The 14541-nt window shown below is 42.0% G+C and overlaps 4 protein-coding genes across 7 annotated transcripts; 2 read left to right on the top strand and 2 right to left on the bottom strand.

Annotated features, from left to right (window-relative positions):
- Positions 1 to 63: 63 nt before the first annotated feature.
- On the bottom strand, positions 64 to 607 carry LOC108595869. The gene is made up of 2 exons (XM_017981161.1): positions 513 to 607; positions 64 to 453 (listed from the first exon to the last, which is right to left on the bottom strand). The coding sequence occupies exons 1-2, from the start codon at positions 513 to 515 to the stop codon at positions 145 to 147; spliced, it is 312 nt and encodes a 103-aa protein (XP_017836650.1). The 5' UTR covers positions 516 to 607; the 3' UTR covers positions 64 to 144.
- Positions 608 to 1126: 519 nt separating this feature from the next.
- On the top strand, positions 1127 to 4461 carry LOC108596989 (glucose-6-phosphate exchanger SLC37A2). 4 transcript variants are annotated; one of them, XM_017983256.2, is made up of 7 exons: positions 1127 to 1142; positions 1881 to 2075; positions 2129 to 2286; positions 2339 to 2907; positions 2987 to 3022; positions 3153 to 3521; positions 3580 to 4460. In XM_017983256.2, the coding sequence occupies exons 2-7, from the start codon at positions 1951 to 1953 to the stop codon at positions 3949 to 3951; spliced, it is 1629 nt and encodes a 542-aa protein (XP_017838745.1). In that variant the 5' UTR covers positions 1127 to 1142; positions 1881 to 1950; the 3' UTR covers positions 3952 to 4460. The 4 variants fall into 4 exon arrangements, with proteins under 4 accessions (XP_017838745.1, XP_017838744.1, XP_017838747.1 ...); XM_017983255.1 differs by having other exon boundaries at positions 1142 to 1166; positions 3580 to 4461; XM_017983257.1 differs by lacking the exon at positions 1127 to 1142 and adding an exon at positions 1390 to 1408 and having other exon boundaries at positions 3580 to 4461.
- Positions 4462 to 4512: 51 nt separating this feature from the next.
- LOC108596988 (N-acetylglucosamine-1-phosphotransferase subunits alpha/beta) lies at positions 4513 to 6696 on the bottom strand. Its single transcript, XM_017983253.1, has 2 exons — positions 5203 to 6696; positions 4513 to 5144 (listed from the first exon to the last, which is right to left on the bottom strand). The coding sequence occupies exons 1-2, from the start codon at positions 6649 to 6651 to the stop codon at positions 4653 to 4655; spliced, it is 1941 nt and encodes a 646-aa protein (XP_017838742.1). The 5' UTR covers positions 6652 to 6696; the 3' UTR covers positions 4513 to 4652.
- A 214-nt stretch (positions 6697 to 6910) lies between these two features.
- On the top strand, positions 6911 to 8959 carry LOC108596990 (V-type proton ATPase subunit S1). Its single transcript, XM_017983259.2, has 5 exons — positions 6911 to 7002; positions 7092 to 7189; positions 7254 to 7356; positions 7412 to 7673; positions 7731 to 8959. Exons 2-5 carry the CDS (start codon positions 7104 to 7106, stop codon positions 8426 to 8428), a joined length of 1149 nt encoding a protein of 382 aa, XP_017838748.1. The 5' UTR covers positions 6911 to 7002; positions 7092 to 7103; the 3' UTR covers positions 8429 to 8959.
- The last annotated feature ends 5582 nt before the right edge of the window (positions 8960 to 14541 follow it).

The following is a 14541-nucleotide window of genomic DNA, read 5'->3' as shown; positions in this document are numbered from 1 at the left end:
ATTCAATTATAAATAACTATGAGTGTGTATATAAAATCTATAATAAAGAATTAACTATTTAAATGTTAAATAAAGCTAGCTCTGCGTTCATTGTTTATAAATAAAATTTGGTATAAAAACTACAGACTATGGCAGACATTAGTGCTAACCAAACTGCTGTTGTGGATTATTCTTCACCTGCCTGGCAATCTCAGCGCGATACCGAAACAGTGGACGAAACACATTAATCTCAGCCAGTTCCATATCATCGCCGACTGCCTGATCCTCGAACTCAAGCTGCTCCAATGCACGCCTTAATCTGCTCAAGGTGCGTCCGTAGCTCAGCAGATGTTCCAGCTCTGTCTCTGTGTCTTTATCTGCGCTCAGTCTTTGATTGATTTGCGTAGTGTGTGCCTGTGGATAAGCGCAAACCACTTTCAAGGTAACCAAGCAGGCCAGCAATTGCCAAATTAGCTATAAACACAATTCAATTATTATTTGAACAAACAGCAAACTTGTCTAGTGCTACTCACCATTTTGTCTGTGCTTTGTAATTAGTTTGGTTGTAAGCTCAGCTCTAATTGACTCTCTGTCTTCAAGTGTGTTCCAGATGAATGCAAGCATTGCTTTTTATACAATCGATTAAGTATTTTGCAAAAGTTGCAGCTGATTAGCACCTAGTCGAGTTCTAATTGCACAGCATGTTGTTAGCAATATTTCTAGGAAATTAGCACTAATCCGTACAGTCGAAAACCGGAGCATTTTGCTATTACAAAGTCATGTGCACTGCCTTAGGTGCTTTACTCTGCATTGCATTGTTGTCACAGCAAACAGTACTGACTAATGCTAGTTACATACGACTGTCAAATTGTCGCGTGTCCGCAGCAAATAACTCATGATCAAAGTAGTTGCATTTAATAGCAAGCAGCATGCCACGCTACTTTAGCTGTTTTTAAATTCAAATTATGGCGGTTAAATTACAATTGCAGCCCTACGTTAGCTAACAGATACATATTTCGATAGGCATCGTTGCTAATCGTTATCGCTGTTAACATAGCACTTAACATAGCACTGCTCAGTTTTGCACATCGCAGCTCTCGCTCGCACTTTGACATTTCTGTTTATTTTAGTCTGCCTCAACATCAACATCAACAAAACAATATGTGCGCTATTTTATTTATTTAGCGGTACAGTATAAACAAATTTAGTGCCATTTACTTTAGTTAGCAACGCTCAAACTTAATAAAGTGACGTTTGATATGTGGGTGATGCTTAAAAACTATAAAATCAACTAGGAAAACTGACACCAAAACTTAACAAAGACAAAACAAAGACAGCTCAGCAAATAAAAACAGAATACCAGTTGCGGTTTCATATTTTATCTAACTGCCAGCGCAACAAAACTCATTGAAGCAAATGCTGATATGAAGTATGTGGTGATTCAAAGCTCACAATTACTCGGAAACGCTTGAATGAGGGTCCGCAGTATATATGTATATGAGTGTTTGTGGGGGTGTGTGTGTGTATAGAGGCGCGCTGAACAGTGAGCAATTGAACTACGCTGACGTCGTTAAGTTACTAAATTCAAAGTGCAAAATATAGCATAGCACTATTTACTTAAACCCACATAAAATAAATAAAAATACATATATGTAAAAAGAAAAAATTAACAACTAAAGTGTAGGTAAATAGCCCACTGTGCGCTGTGTAAAATTGTATATATGTACGTACATAGTTGCAAAAATAAAAACTGCGATAAGGGCATATTTTTTTTAAATTGAAATTTGTAGTAACATGCCCAGGCTAGTACTTCGCTGTTTAATGTAAACGTAGGCAGTTTATACAAAAACTACCTGTTGCTGCGTAAAATAACATTTTACCTGCTCTTTGTTTACTTGCAGCACAAGAATTATTAGCAAGAGGCAGCTTAACCACGCTGCTTTAACATAAAACGAACGCTTGCGCCAGTAGATGAGACCAGCGGCGTCGCGTGCGCGCAAGATGAGCAACAATTACAATGATATTCCATTCGGCATACGTCTCTTGCAAAGCTGCTCCAGGCAGTGTCCAAGATTTCGTGCCAAAAAGGAACTATGGTGAGTAGCACAACAAAGCCCTGAAGATATTTGCTAAATATTTATATACGCAGCTACAAATTGAGCATATTTCTGTTGACGTTCCTGGCCTATGTTTGCTATCATATGACACGCAAGCCCATTTCAGTGGTCAAGTCGGTGCTACATGGCAATTGCTCAAATACGCAGGCAAGATTACACGAGGCAGGCGACTGCGGCTACGCGCCTTTCGGTAAGTACTCCAAGCTGCAATGGCAACTGTTACTAAGCCAAGATTTCTTCAGATGGCCACGATGCGAAGACGCTTTTCGGCATGCTGGACTCGGCATTTCTCTTCTCCTATGCGCTTGCCATGTTTGCCTCTGGCTTCATAGCCGAACGCGTTTCACTGCGTTACTTTCTATCCATGGGCATGATACTAACAGGCGTATTCACCTATCTGTTTGGCCTGGCGCGCACCTCCAATATACACAGTATATGGTATTTCATACTGGTGCAGATCTGCGCGGGCATATGCCAAACCACAGGCTGGCCAGGCGTAGTGACGCTAGTGGGTCGCTGGTTTGGCAAAAAGAAACGCGGCCTAATCTTTGGCATCTGGAACAGTCACACATCCATTGGCAACATACTGGGCACACTTATAGCCGCTTACTATGTGGAAAGCGATTGGGCTTTATCTTTTGTAGTGCCCGGCATTATAATAGCTGCTGTGGGCTTCTTGTTATTTCTGTTTCTGGTCGATCAGCCAGAGATTGTGGGCTGCTATCCGCAGCTGGCAGCGCAGCAAGAGCGTCGCCTCACCAATGCATCCGATGCGGACGACGATGAGGAACAGCCACGTGTCAACGAAGCTGTGAGTATTGCATGCTCCTAATTATTTTATATACAAGCTTTTTATTTTATGCATTATGCTCATTCAAAATTTTGCGCAGTCTTATGTTCGTTCCGGTTATACTCGTGTCCAAATCGTAAGTGCGTACCAACTGCATCAAGTCTGTTGTTTTGTCTTTGTTCAAGCTTTTGTGTTGGTTGCACCTGCTCTGCTTTGTTGCCATCGATTTGTAGCCACTTGACTAACATTTGTATTTCAATTTACAGGATAGCATAAGCTATCGCTCTGCGCCCACGGAGCGCACGCCAATCCTAACGCGCTCGCATTCAGAAACAGCACGCGCACGTCCAGCGGAGGGACGTCCCATTGGTCTGGTAGATGCTCTACACATACCCGGCGTTGTGGAGTTCTCGCTGTGCTTGTTCTTCACCAAGCTTGTTAGCTACACCTTTATGTTCTGGCTGCCGCTCTACATACAGTCTTCCAGCACCTTTGGCCCAGAGCTCTCAGCGGATCTTTCAACGCTCTTCGATGTGGGCGGCATATTGGGAGCCATTGCCGCTGGTTATGTGTCAGATCTGACAGGCATGTCTGCTACAATTTGCACAGTCATGTTGTTCTTTGCCTCGCCCATTGTAAGACCTTCAAACTCACAGCTAAACAAGTTGTAACAAGTTTTTTGTCTATTAACAGCTGCTGATGTATCAACAATATGGCGCTTTGTCTGTTACGAACAGCATAGTGCTGCTCATCATCGTAGGCATCTTTGTTAACGGCCCCTATGCGCTAATTACAACCTCTGTAAGCGCCGAGCTGGGTCAGCACAGCTCGCTGGAGGGCAATTCGAATGCTTTGGCTACAGTGACTGCCATCATCGATGGCACTGGCTCGATTGGCGCCGCTGTGGGTCCGCTGCTTGCCGGCTTCATCTCGAGCAGCAGCTGGCAGAATGTCTTCTATATGCTCATCATAGCAGATCTGGTGGCTATGCTGCTGCTCTTCCGTTTGGTCATACGTGAATGCGGGCAGTTGCGTCGCTCGTACGCGCGCATACGCATTGAGTAGCAGACGTAATATTCTTAGCATATCTATATATATCTATATATATGTACATAGCGCACTCTCACACACACATTGTTCGAACGTTTGTTTTGTGTTTTGATTGTTTGTCTGTGTGCTCGAGCATTTAGTAACATATCATTGTAATGCAGTTTTTAGTTTTTATCCCACAAAGTATTTAAAAGCAGCCCTATGCATAGATTTGTTGTAACATTGTGTATGTTTGCCAGAGTCTCCTTGTTTTAAGTGCCGAACTATATATACATAAACACTATATAAATACGTTTTAGCATAGTATATATCTATATATTTATAACTGCTTATGTAAATAAAACTTGTACGCTTTTGGTACAGCAAATAAAGCTGCGAAGCTTGGACTACAAGATGAAAAAAAAACAAAACTTGAATTGCACTAGAATCTAACTTTGGAATGCAGATTGCTGATCCTGAATCGACTAACTTTGTAAATACATTCAGTCACATTTAAAATTTCTATATAGTTTCGAGAAGTACAAAGTGTATATCAAAGTTGGCTGCGCCCGACTTTAGCCTTAAGTTTTAGTATCTATCGAATATAATATCATAATGACCAGACTTTATATGAGCCTCCTTAGCTGGCTTAACATGCGGTAAGCCTTAAACTAAATTTAACTACGCAATATGGAAATGTTAACCTATCACATGGAATAATTAAGTTAAACAACCATTTAGAGACGCTGCACACAGCGACGCACCAGCTTGGCCTTATGCAGGCAAAGCAAACGCAGTAGAAAAGCTACGAGCAGCAAACTAACGCCGTAGCCTACAACGAGCACGGCGCGCTTACGGCGACGCCAGCGCTGATAATCGCTCCAATTGACGTATCGATTGCGAAACTCTGGCGGCAGCTCAAACTTGCTGCGCCGCGGGAAGAAGGACAGATAGAAATCCTCCAGCAGATGACGCACCAGCTGATCGTTGTCATCGCTCTGCAGCGGCTCCAGGTTATCATTGATGCAATTAAACTTGCGCGGATTGCGACGCAGACGATCCAGCGACTCTACAACTTCAGTGACATTCGAGGTGAGCATCATAAAATTGCTGTGAGCAGCGCGCTTGGGACTGACATGGTAGCGATAACGTGGACGCACAGCAAAGTTGGCATGCAATGCATCCGCCAGCAGAGGACAAGTGCTAACCAGCTCGCGGCTTATGGTGGGCTATAGCAAAATAGACAGTTGAGCAACATAACTAAGCAGCAGTTGTGTATATACGCACCAGATTGGAGTCCTCATAGCGTTCATAGACCAGCGTGGAATGCACGATTTTGGGTGCGGGCTCCATATATTTGGAGCAATTGTTGATAACCTGCTCGAAGTAACGCATGGCAGACCAATCCAGCGGCGGCTGATAGATGCGTGTGAGGCAAGTGCGCACCTCACGGTCCGACCAAGTGCCCGAGCCGTCCGTATCGAACTCGTCAAAGATTTGCGGCACGCTCACAATGCGCGTCTCGCCCATTAGAAAGGAATAATAAGCAAAAGCAAACTGCAAGTCTGTAGCAGAGCGAAAGCGTTGATGTGCCGTCTGCTGCACCTCGCGCTGGAAACGCTTCTGCATATCCTCGATAATGTCGCGCTGCAACAAGAATCCCACATGTGCCAGGACATGGCGCGCTTTGAAGCCATACGCTTGGTTCAGCAGCATATTGGTGGCTATAAGCGAGTGCGAGTAGATATCTGTAGATGATTTAAACTGCGCCTTAAGCACAGCTGGCTCAGCTGTCGTGCTGCTGTCCAGCTCGGGATGCAAGGACTCCAGTTTGTTCTTGTTGAAGCGCTCTACAATGTGTCGCAGCTGCTGCAATGTGGATACATTCTTATGCTTCATTAGCTCTTTAAAGTTGCTGGAGCTGTGTTTGAACAGCTGCTGCAGCTGTCGAAACTTGGGCGGCTGCTCCGCTTGCTCCATTGGGTTGAGGCCATTATCCACGCAGTCGCCTCCATCAAACTGACAAGCATCGATATTACAATGCTTATCGCAAGCACCGTCGCCTATATATGTCCAGGGACAGTCTAGCGCGCAGTCTGGCACCATCCAGGCCTGATACACGCGTACGCCCTCCGCCTGCGTATACAAATCCTCCGGATAAAGTGGCGCGCCCAGAAAGATATCATCATTGAGATACAGGAAACGCTTGCTTAGCTTAGGTATGCGATGCAGAAACGTTTCTATGGCGGCGCTGGAGAATGTGGGCAGCATCGTATCATCTGGCGCCAACACTTCATGCGGCACCACTGTCACACGCTCATAGTTCAAGTCCAGCCAGCTTGGTATTTGACCATTGGTCACTATATAGACATGCCTTATCCAATTGGCGTGTTTCTCCAGCGAGCGCAGCGAGTACTTTAGCTCATTTTTGTCATCAAATCTGGCTGGGTCATAGCTGGGATCGTATTTTTTAATCTGTGCTATAAACTCTGGATCTGTGCCGTTGACCCAGGTGTACACCACATCTATTGCTGCACAGCTATCATCCTCGCTGTTGTGTTTTTCGCTGTCCGTCAGCAGTTGCTGTGCGGTTAGCCAGAGCAGCACTACACACACCGCAAGCAATGCTATCAACGTTATTTTTCTTCTAAATTGCATCTTGAGCTGATAAATTTGCTCTATAGTGCGCCGCATGCGCCGTTGCCAACGCCGTCGCAGCCGCATTGTTATGCCCATAGCTGCAGCTCTACATAGCTAAGCTGCATTACAACATGCGTTTAAATTTTAATTCACGAAAACAATCTCAAGATTTCTTGTTGATGCTGTGCAAAACCAATAACAAATCAGCTAGTATTTTTTTCGTAAGTTGGCAACGCGATACCGTGTCGAACCTCTCGCTCTAACTTGGGCTGCAGCACCACTTCCACAAAATCATTGTGGATAATACTCGCTTGACGAAATTGGCAGCCCTGATCAGCTGGGCAAACCATCACATGACATGTCATATGAAAAATTTTTCACTCTGTCAGCCGTGAAAATCAAAGACTTGTGCAGTTTTTTACGTTTATAGTTTTTGTTAATTTTTTGGTTGGTTTTCATTTATTATTTACATGCTTGTGTTGTGCCTTGGTTGAGTTACTATTATGATTTCGTCTTCATTTTGATTTTGGTTGCAGTGCAAAGCGGCCATGTTGTGGAAATCGCTGTTAGCGCTGTGCGTCATTGGAGTCGCCTTGGGCGAGCAGACGCCCGTTTTTCTATGGGGCGCCAACAGGTGGGTAAACTAACTAAAGCGCCCAAGAGCCGCATTAAATAAATATTTTGCGTTTAATATGCAGCGTATCGAAGCCCTCGTTGCGCACTGTGCCTCAAGCAGAGTTTGAAGGGCAGCTGGCAACATTGCTGGAAGATCACATGGTTGTGGCCTTCGAGGAAAATGGCGTAAGTAGTTGGCCACTTAATAAAAACTTTTATATTAATTGTTTCTCAACTGTAGCTGAGCAACAAGGACTTTCTGTGCGCAAATGACGAGTCCCAGTCGTGCTACGCTCAACTGCAAAGCGCTAGCCCCAAGACGTACTACACGAGCGTGGAGAACCCCACCGAGGCGTTGCGTGCTGCGGCCAACAAACGTGAACACAACATCATCACTGCCAAGGGCGAGCTGCTGAGTCCACTCAAGTGTGAGGTCGGCAAGGCTGTCTTTGTTTCTTTCGAGGATGCGGCAGAGACACGTGCTGCTACGCTGCAGTCACATGGTGAGTTAGCAAAGCGTCAACAAAGCTCACGCTTTGATACAATTCGTTAATTTGCAGACTCTGCTTTGGGTGCTGTGGCCAAGCAGTTGGACTGCAAGGTTGCGTATCTGTATATGGCTGCGCCAGCTACTGCGCCAGTGGTGCAACGTCGCCTGCGTCGCTGGACTGCTGCCGAGATCACAGGTCAACGATTCTTTCAGTCCAATCAGTTTGCCATCTATTATACCGGCGTATTCTACAATAATGAAGCGATTCCTGTGGTCAGCATGCTCATCAAGAATGCCACTGCCAATAGCTTTAGCGTCGCACTCAACACCAGCGATGTCACCAAGGCCATTACCTTCGATATCACCTACAGCAGCCAGGACGGTTACTACACACTGAGCAATGCCAAATACAACGGCATGAGCTTCCGCACACCCGGCGTCAATGCGCCCACAACCTTCTCGTTCTCTTGCGGCAACGCCACCTGGTATACACCAGCAAATGCGGAGAATAAGGTTAACAAGCTGAGATTCAATTCGCTGCAGCTGCAGGCGCCTTTCAGCGCTAAGGCCAAGGAAAACTTTGCCTTTGGCGATTCGTGGGATTGCGTCGGTTTTGTCACGCCTGGCATACTGATGGGTCTGTTTGTGGTGGTCATACTGCTGGTGATTGTCTTCCTGGGCGTCTGCTGGATGATGGATATCAATACCATGGACCGTTTCGATGATCCCAAGGGCAAGACTATTACAGTCAATGCGAGCGCTGATTAAGCGCTTAGCAAACCACACACAAATTGTTCTTCATTATTAATTTCCTTTTTCGTTTATTATATACACATATACAATATTCATTCCTACCTAACTAAAATTCAGGAAATTAGCAGCCACAATTTATAAATCATATACGACGAAACAACAATTTAAGCCCGCAAAGCAACAAAATCCATTCAGCATCAATTTTGTGCTTTGCAGTCGTTAAATTGTTCAGCGAAATTCTATTGTTTGCCACGACTTTTGTTATTGTTTTAAGCTTAAGCTAATCAAATCAATCAATACGCACACAATGCGCGAACAATGTATGCGTGTGCATTAGTATGTGTATGTGTGTGTGAGAGACCAGTTTTTAAGTTAGATTTGTTTGTTTTTTTTTCAGTCAGTATGTGAAAACGTAATTTATGCCCTCGTATGATAATTTATCGGTTACACTCACTTACACACTATATATACACTATATATAAAATACTGTAACTGTATGCAAGACACAAGCTACCAAAATAAAGTTTTTCAATTGTTTTACAAAACTACAACAAAAAATTGTGTGCAAAGCTATCGACTTAATTGAATTTTCATAGTTGCTCTAGCCGCCGCCGCCCCCCCACAAAAAACTCATAAATACAAATCAAAAGTTTTATGAAAATTTATTGACGCACTCGGTATTGTGCTGCTTGTGTTTGTGCTGATTGTGGCATAAAGTTTCAAGTCGCAAATAGTTTTGTGCAACACTTGACGTGTTTGGCTTTTGTTTTTTGGCCAAACGCATTCTCTATGCTCTGTTTCAGCTTTCATTAAGTTGTTTAGCAGGTTGCTCAAAAAGCATTGTTTATGACATTTTAATCTCTTGTTCATCCGCTTGACTTTACCCAGTGTCAGCAAAGTGCCGCCCACACACACACACACAGACAAGCAACTGGACAGGGCGTGGCCTCAGTTGTCAACTGCTCAGCTACTGCTCGACTTGCTGCATATCCTGTAAAATATAATAACTAACTATATTAATGCTTATAGTTGAAATGTACGCCTGTATGCGTATACTTAATATTGCTTATATTGCGTGGTATTAAATGAAGTGAACGTCTGTTGCGCTTAAATGTATGCTACAGCTGCCAGCAGCTCTTTCAAGCTGCTGCTGCCCAGTTTGCTGGTCTGTACGCTTCAGACACAGGCAGCGTCCATGCAAAAAGGACGCAGTTGACTGCACCGAATGCCTGGGCGCTTAACGTTTTCTTGCTGTTGTTGCTGGCGTTGTTGCAATTCTTTTTTGAAACAGGTCAGTGCGTCATGCACACCAAATGAGCATATGACCCTGCCCCGACTACGCCCCCCTGCGCATTTACTTGGCAAAGCCAGCTAAAACTTGTGCCAGCAACTAGCAGCGCCAAACAAAGTGTAACTGTTGTCCCCCTCCCTCCCCTCCCATTCCGTTCGAAAAGAACTTTGCAGCTCTTGTTGCTGCTGCGCTTCCGCACTTGAGCTTGCGCTATGAAAAACAGTAATTATGCATAAGTCAACACGCGGCACAGCATGGCGGCATTCGTAATGAACTCCACTCAAAAGCGAAACGAGCTCTTTGGAACAGCTGCCCACGCCCCGCAGCGCACCGCCCCTGCCTTGCCGTAAGTGTAAAGTTCAAAAGTTTTTGGCTGCCGAAAATGTCACCAAATGCCGAGTGCCAAGGCAAAGCCAGTGCCTGAGAAACGCCTGCTGCAGAGAAAAAAAAAATAACTTGCCACAAACTTTGGTCGAGCGTCCAGCGAGAGCGAGACAGCAACTGGCAACTAAGTAGTTAGAGGCTAGAGCTGATGTGGCAGCCACAAGACTGTAATAAACACAGCGCGAGGCAACAAATTGCTGCATTAGAGAGCGAGACAACGTGCTACATGCTGTGTGTGCCACAGTCAACAGTTTGTAGCATGTGCAACTAAATGCAGTTGGAAAAAGTGCAGTCAGTGCTCTTGCGGCTACACTGAGCGCCAATTAACTTGGCCAACTACAAATGCTGGATAATCATTATCACAATATGTCTAATGAAGTTGCAGGCATTTATATTTCAATTTCGCCAAGTGCACTGAGCTCGACTCGAGTAAAAACACGAATCATTAGCGCAACGAGACAAACAATAACAGCTAATGATGTCAGTATAAAAAAGCGAAAAAGCCAAAGCTTAAGCTTGCCAAGCTGAAGCTAAAAACTGCACTCTGCTTTACTCGAGCAGATAGTGGCAGAGAGAGAGAGCGACAGACTAATGAAGCCATTTGTGAGCCTAACTAGGCCGCAGGCTAAACTCAAAACTCAAAAGCTGTTGCCTGTCAAGTGGACTTAACGGATCACAGACCGCTCTCCAACTGCAGCTAAGACCACAGTATATATATATACATACTATATGCTGGTGCTGGTCAGCACAGAGCGAAATTAATTAGTTGCCATTTTTAACAATTGAGCGTGACAGTGAGTTGTGCAAATATACTGAGAGACAAAGAGAGGGAGCGATGCCGGCGTTGATTAATGATGTTGGCGCTGCCTGACGTGTGACAGATAAGTGCCGAAAAAGGTTTACAACTTTTGGCCAAATGCCATTTATTATTGATGTCGAGAGTGTAACCCGTGCCCGTGCCCCTGCCCCCGCCCCTTTACGGCCTGCAGCTAAAGCTGTAGACAAATTAAAGTTGTTGTTGTCAGAAGTTTGTATCTCCGGCTAAGCAGCAATTAGGCGCATTGCGTATACGCCCATTTGAGCGTTGCCTGCAGCGTGCGCTTTCTATCTTTCGCCCCTGTATCTAATGACATGCAGTTAAATATCTCGACACTGGCCACAAGCTGATTGCAAGCATTTCCAGCTTTCAGTTTCCGTTTGATAAGTTTCTCTTGTTTCTCGCTTTTACACACAGTGCTAAAAATATCTTAAAATTTGTGCGCTCAATCAGAAACTTGTCTGATAATAAATGTGTGTGCAAAACAAAAAGTTTCAGCTTGTGGTTGCCGTTTCACTTTAAATATGCCAGACTCACTCGCCCCACCCACAATGCGCATACACGCAGATAAAAGTTTTTAAAGCATTTAAATTGCAGTTGAGTTGAGATTAATTTTCCACATAATAAAAACAAAATACAATTAATTGCTCGTAGCTCAACTGCCGCACAGCAACATGAAAAGCTAATAACAATCGAGATATTTATTTTTGTTCAATTTCTGTCAATGTTCTAAGAAATTCTTAGCATACCTAGACAAATATTTCCGCCTAATTCAACTTTTTGAGCTTGTCAAAGTAAATGATTCTATTTTGAACGTTTAAACATTGACATTTTGGCAATATTGGTTTTTTTTAAGCTTAGCTATAAAATTAAATCGACTGACTGGCCAAGCAGCAACAGCTGAATACGCTGATGATATATCAGTGACTAGTGGCTGATGATTCACATGAGCCACACTTCAACGGAGCAAGTGGCTTACGATGAAGTAGACTTTTCAATTTAAGCTTGACATATACCATAATAAAATTTAATTTATTGCATACATAGTTACATTTATATATTTAAATAAATTTGTTCGCTTGCTGATTTGAAAGTCCTTGCTACATACTTCAGCAACAATTACAATTTCATAACAAAAAAGAAAATACTTACCTTACTTACCTTGATTATCTGTCAAACTTACCTTCCCCATATCGTTTGGTTTTAGCCAATTGACTGTTAATAGTCAAAATGACTTTAGTTCTTTTGGTTGTTGATGTACACATCACTAAATTCATGTTGAATGAAACAGTTCAATTTGAATTGGGTAAAAAACCGATGCAATCAATAACAATTTTACATCAAAAAGAAAAACCAAGAAAATGCTTTGTGTATCTGTCGGTTTTATCCAATTCAGATTGAACGTTAAAATTCAAAATTAATTTAGTTCTTTTTAAATCTACATATGTATGTAAATACACAAGTATGTAAAGACAGCACTATGTAAGAACCTTTTTCTAGTGATGTACAACAAATGGTTATGTTGCACATTTCATTACATATTGTGCTTGTCATTGTGTTGTACATCAACAACCAAAGGTTGTAATGCACGTTAGCAACAATTGTTGCTTTGTACATCAACAACCTTATATTGCTTGTTTTGTACATCAGCAGCCAAAGTTTGTTTGTTTCGTACATCAGCAATCAAAGGTTGGTTGCTTGTTTATTAACAACCTTTGGTTGCTTGTTTTGTACATCAATAACCAAAGGTTGTGATGCACATTAACAACAAAACGTTGGCTTGAATATTGATGTACAATTCAAGCTTTGTTTTGTTTTATGCACAACACATAAATAATCTTAATAAAGCGAATTAAGCAAAGAACTAAGCTTAAGATGAATGTAAAAGTTCAATTTGAATTGGGTAAAACTGATGGCTGGATTATAGGTAAGTATGGAGGATAGACAGGGTAAGTAAGGTAAGTAAATACTTATTTATTCTTATTGGCCAACAGCAACGAACGACGATCTCAACTGCAGAAACAAATAGAGTTACATCAGTGACAAAAGGTTGTTACATCAATAGCAAACAGTTGCGTTGTTCAAGCTTTGAGAGCTTGTAGCGCAGCGAAATGTCGTCCGATTTCAGAGATTTATGACTTGCTAAACTCGTGAGATGCATCTAAACAAAACTGCATTCAAATTTGAAAGTTAAAAATTTTCGTATTTTGGCCAAAAACGTGGAGTAACCCCTTGTAAAATTTTTGCCAAAAAAATGAGCCGTCTTCATTTGTTATCACTTTCTAACTTTCAGAAGCTATATCTCAGCCCAAAAAAATCGCACAGAAGTGTTTTCAGGCTTAATTTACTCATTGAGATACTAAATAAACATATGCTGTTTAGTGTGATTGATAAAAAAAATTCTTATTTGACAAAGTTATGGCAATAAAACCAATACAGCAGACCTACTTTTTGTTTAATTTCCAGCTTGAGAAGCTATAACTCTTCTAAAAAAAATCCGATAGAACTGTTTTATAACATTTTATGTTGGTATTAAGAACACAATTAAAATGAAAGTACAAATGTAATATTTAAAAATTATTTGACGATGTTATGAACAAAATAGTAAGCAAAAATGCAAAATTTCTGTGGAATATCAAGCGAAATTGCTTCCCATTTTAGTGTTTTATGACAAAAATGATACAACTTTATATTAAGCATCAAAACAAGCATACAGCAGTAAGCCGTTTAAGAATCGGATGATTTTTGACCAAGATATGGCTAAAAAACATACTGCAAACTTGTGTTTTGTTTATGTCAAAGCTGTAACTTATGAATCAATGTTTTATATTCAGACTTTGCTGAGCTCTATCTCAACAAGGGTAATTATAAAACTAAAAGTAATTACGATTTAAAAAGAACTAAATTCATTTTGAATGTAAAAATTCAATTTTGAACTGGGTAACAACTGGCGGATTTGGCGGAAGGTAAGTATGACGGATGCAACAGGTAAGGTAAGGTAAGTAAGGTTTGTTATTGTTGCTGTATTTATCCAGACACCTTCCGTCCGTGGAGATCTATAACGAGCGTGCATTCTAAGAAAAGCAATCAACAAACGCTATTGAGAACAAACCTTCCTAAATAATCCGTTCCTCTACAAATAATAACACATATTTAGTTTGTTTTTGTTTAGTATTTTAATAAAATAAATATATATATATTTACAATACAATATAATAATAATATTAACTAAAATAATAGTAACTATTCGGCAGTAAACAAAATGTTTAATTATATAAAAGTAATATTAAGTCGACTGGTGATGATAACGGATGATTAGTTCAGATGGCTTTCGCTCTTAAGGATGTGGACTGCCAACTGTTGACTGTGAAGCGGTGAAGTCCTTTGCAGTAAGCACTTCCATTAGTGGAGAGAAGCTGGAGAGGCGCCGCAGCTATTGCCCATGATGTTGTCCTCATGCAGCGCAAGCACATTGGGCTGTAGATATAATACAATAATTGTAAAATGTGTTTTAATAAGAATAAAGATGAAGATGCAGATGAATTGCTTTTTGACTTACTTTCTTCTAGAGATAGGCCATGGCATGACTAGCTCCAGGCCTGCATATTGTGGCTGCCTGCAGCTCATTGCTATAAG

This window comes from Drosophila busckii, chromosome 2R, assembly GCF_011750605.1.
Source record: "Drosophila busckii strain San Diego stock center, stock number 13000-0081.31 chromosome 2R, ASM1175060v1, whole genome shotgun sequence".
Taxonomy (NCBI): domain Eukaryota; kingdom Metazoa; phylum Arthropoda; class Insecta; order Diptera; family Drosophilidae; genus Drosophila; species Drosophila busckii.
The sequence above is the reverse complement of the archived record's forward strand: the minus strand, read 5'-3'. Positions and strand labels throughout refer to the sequence as shown.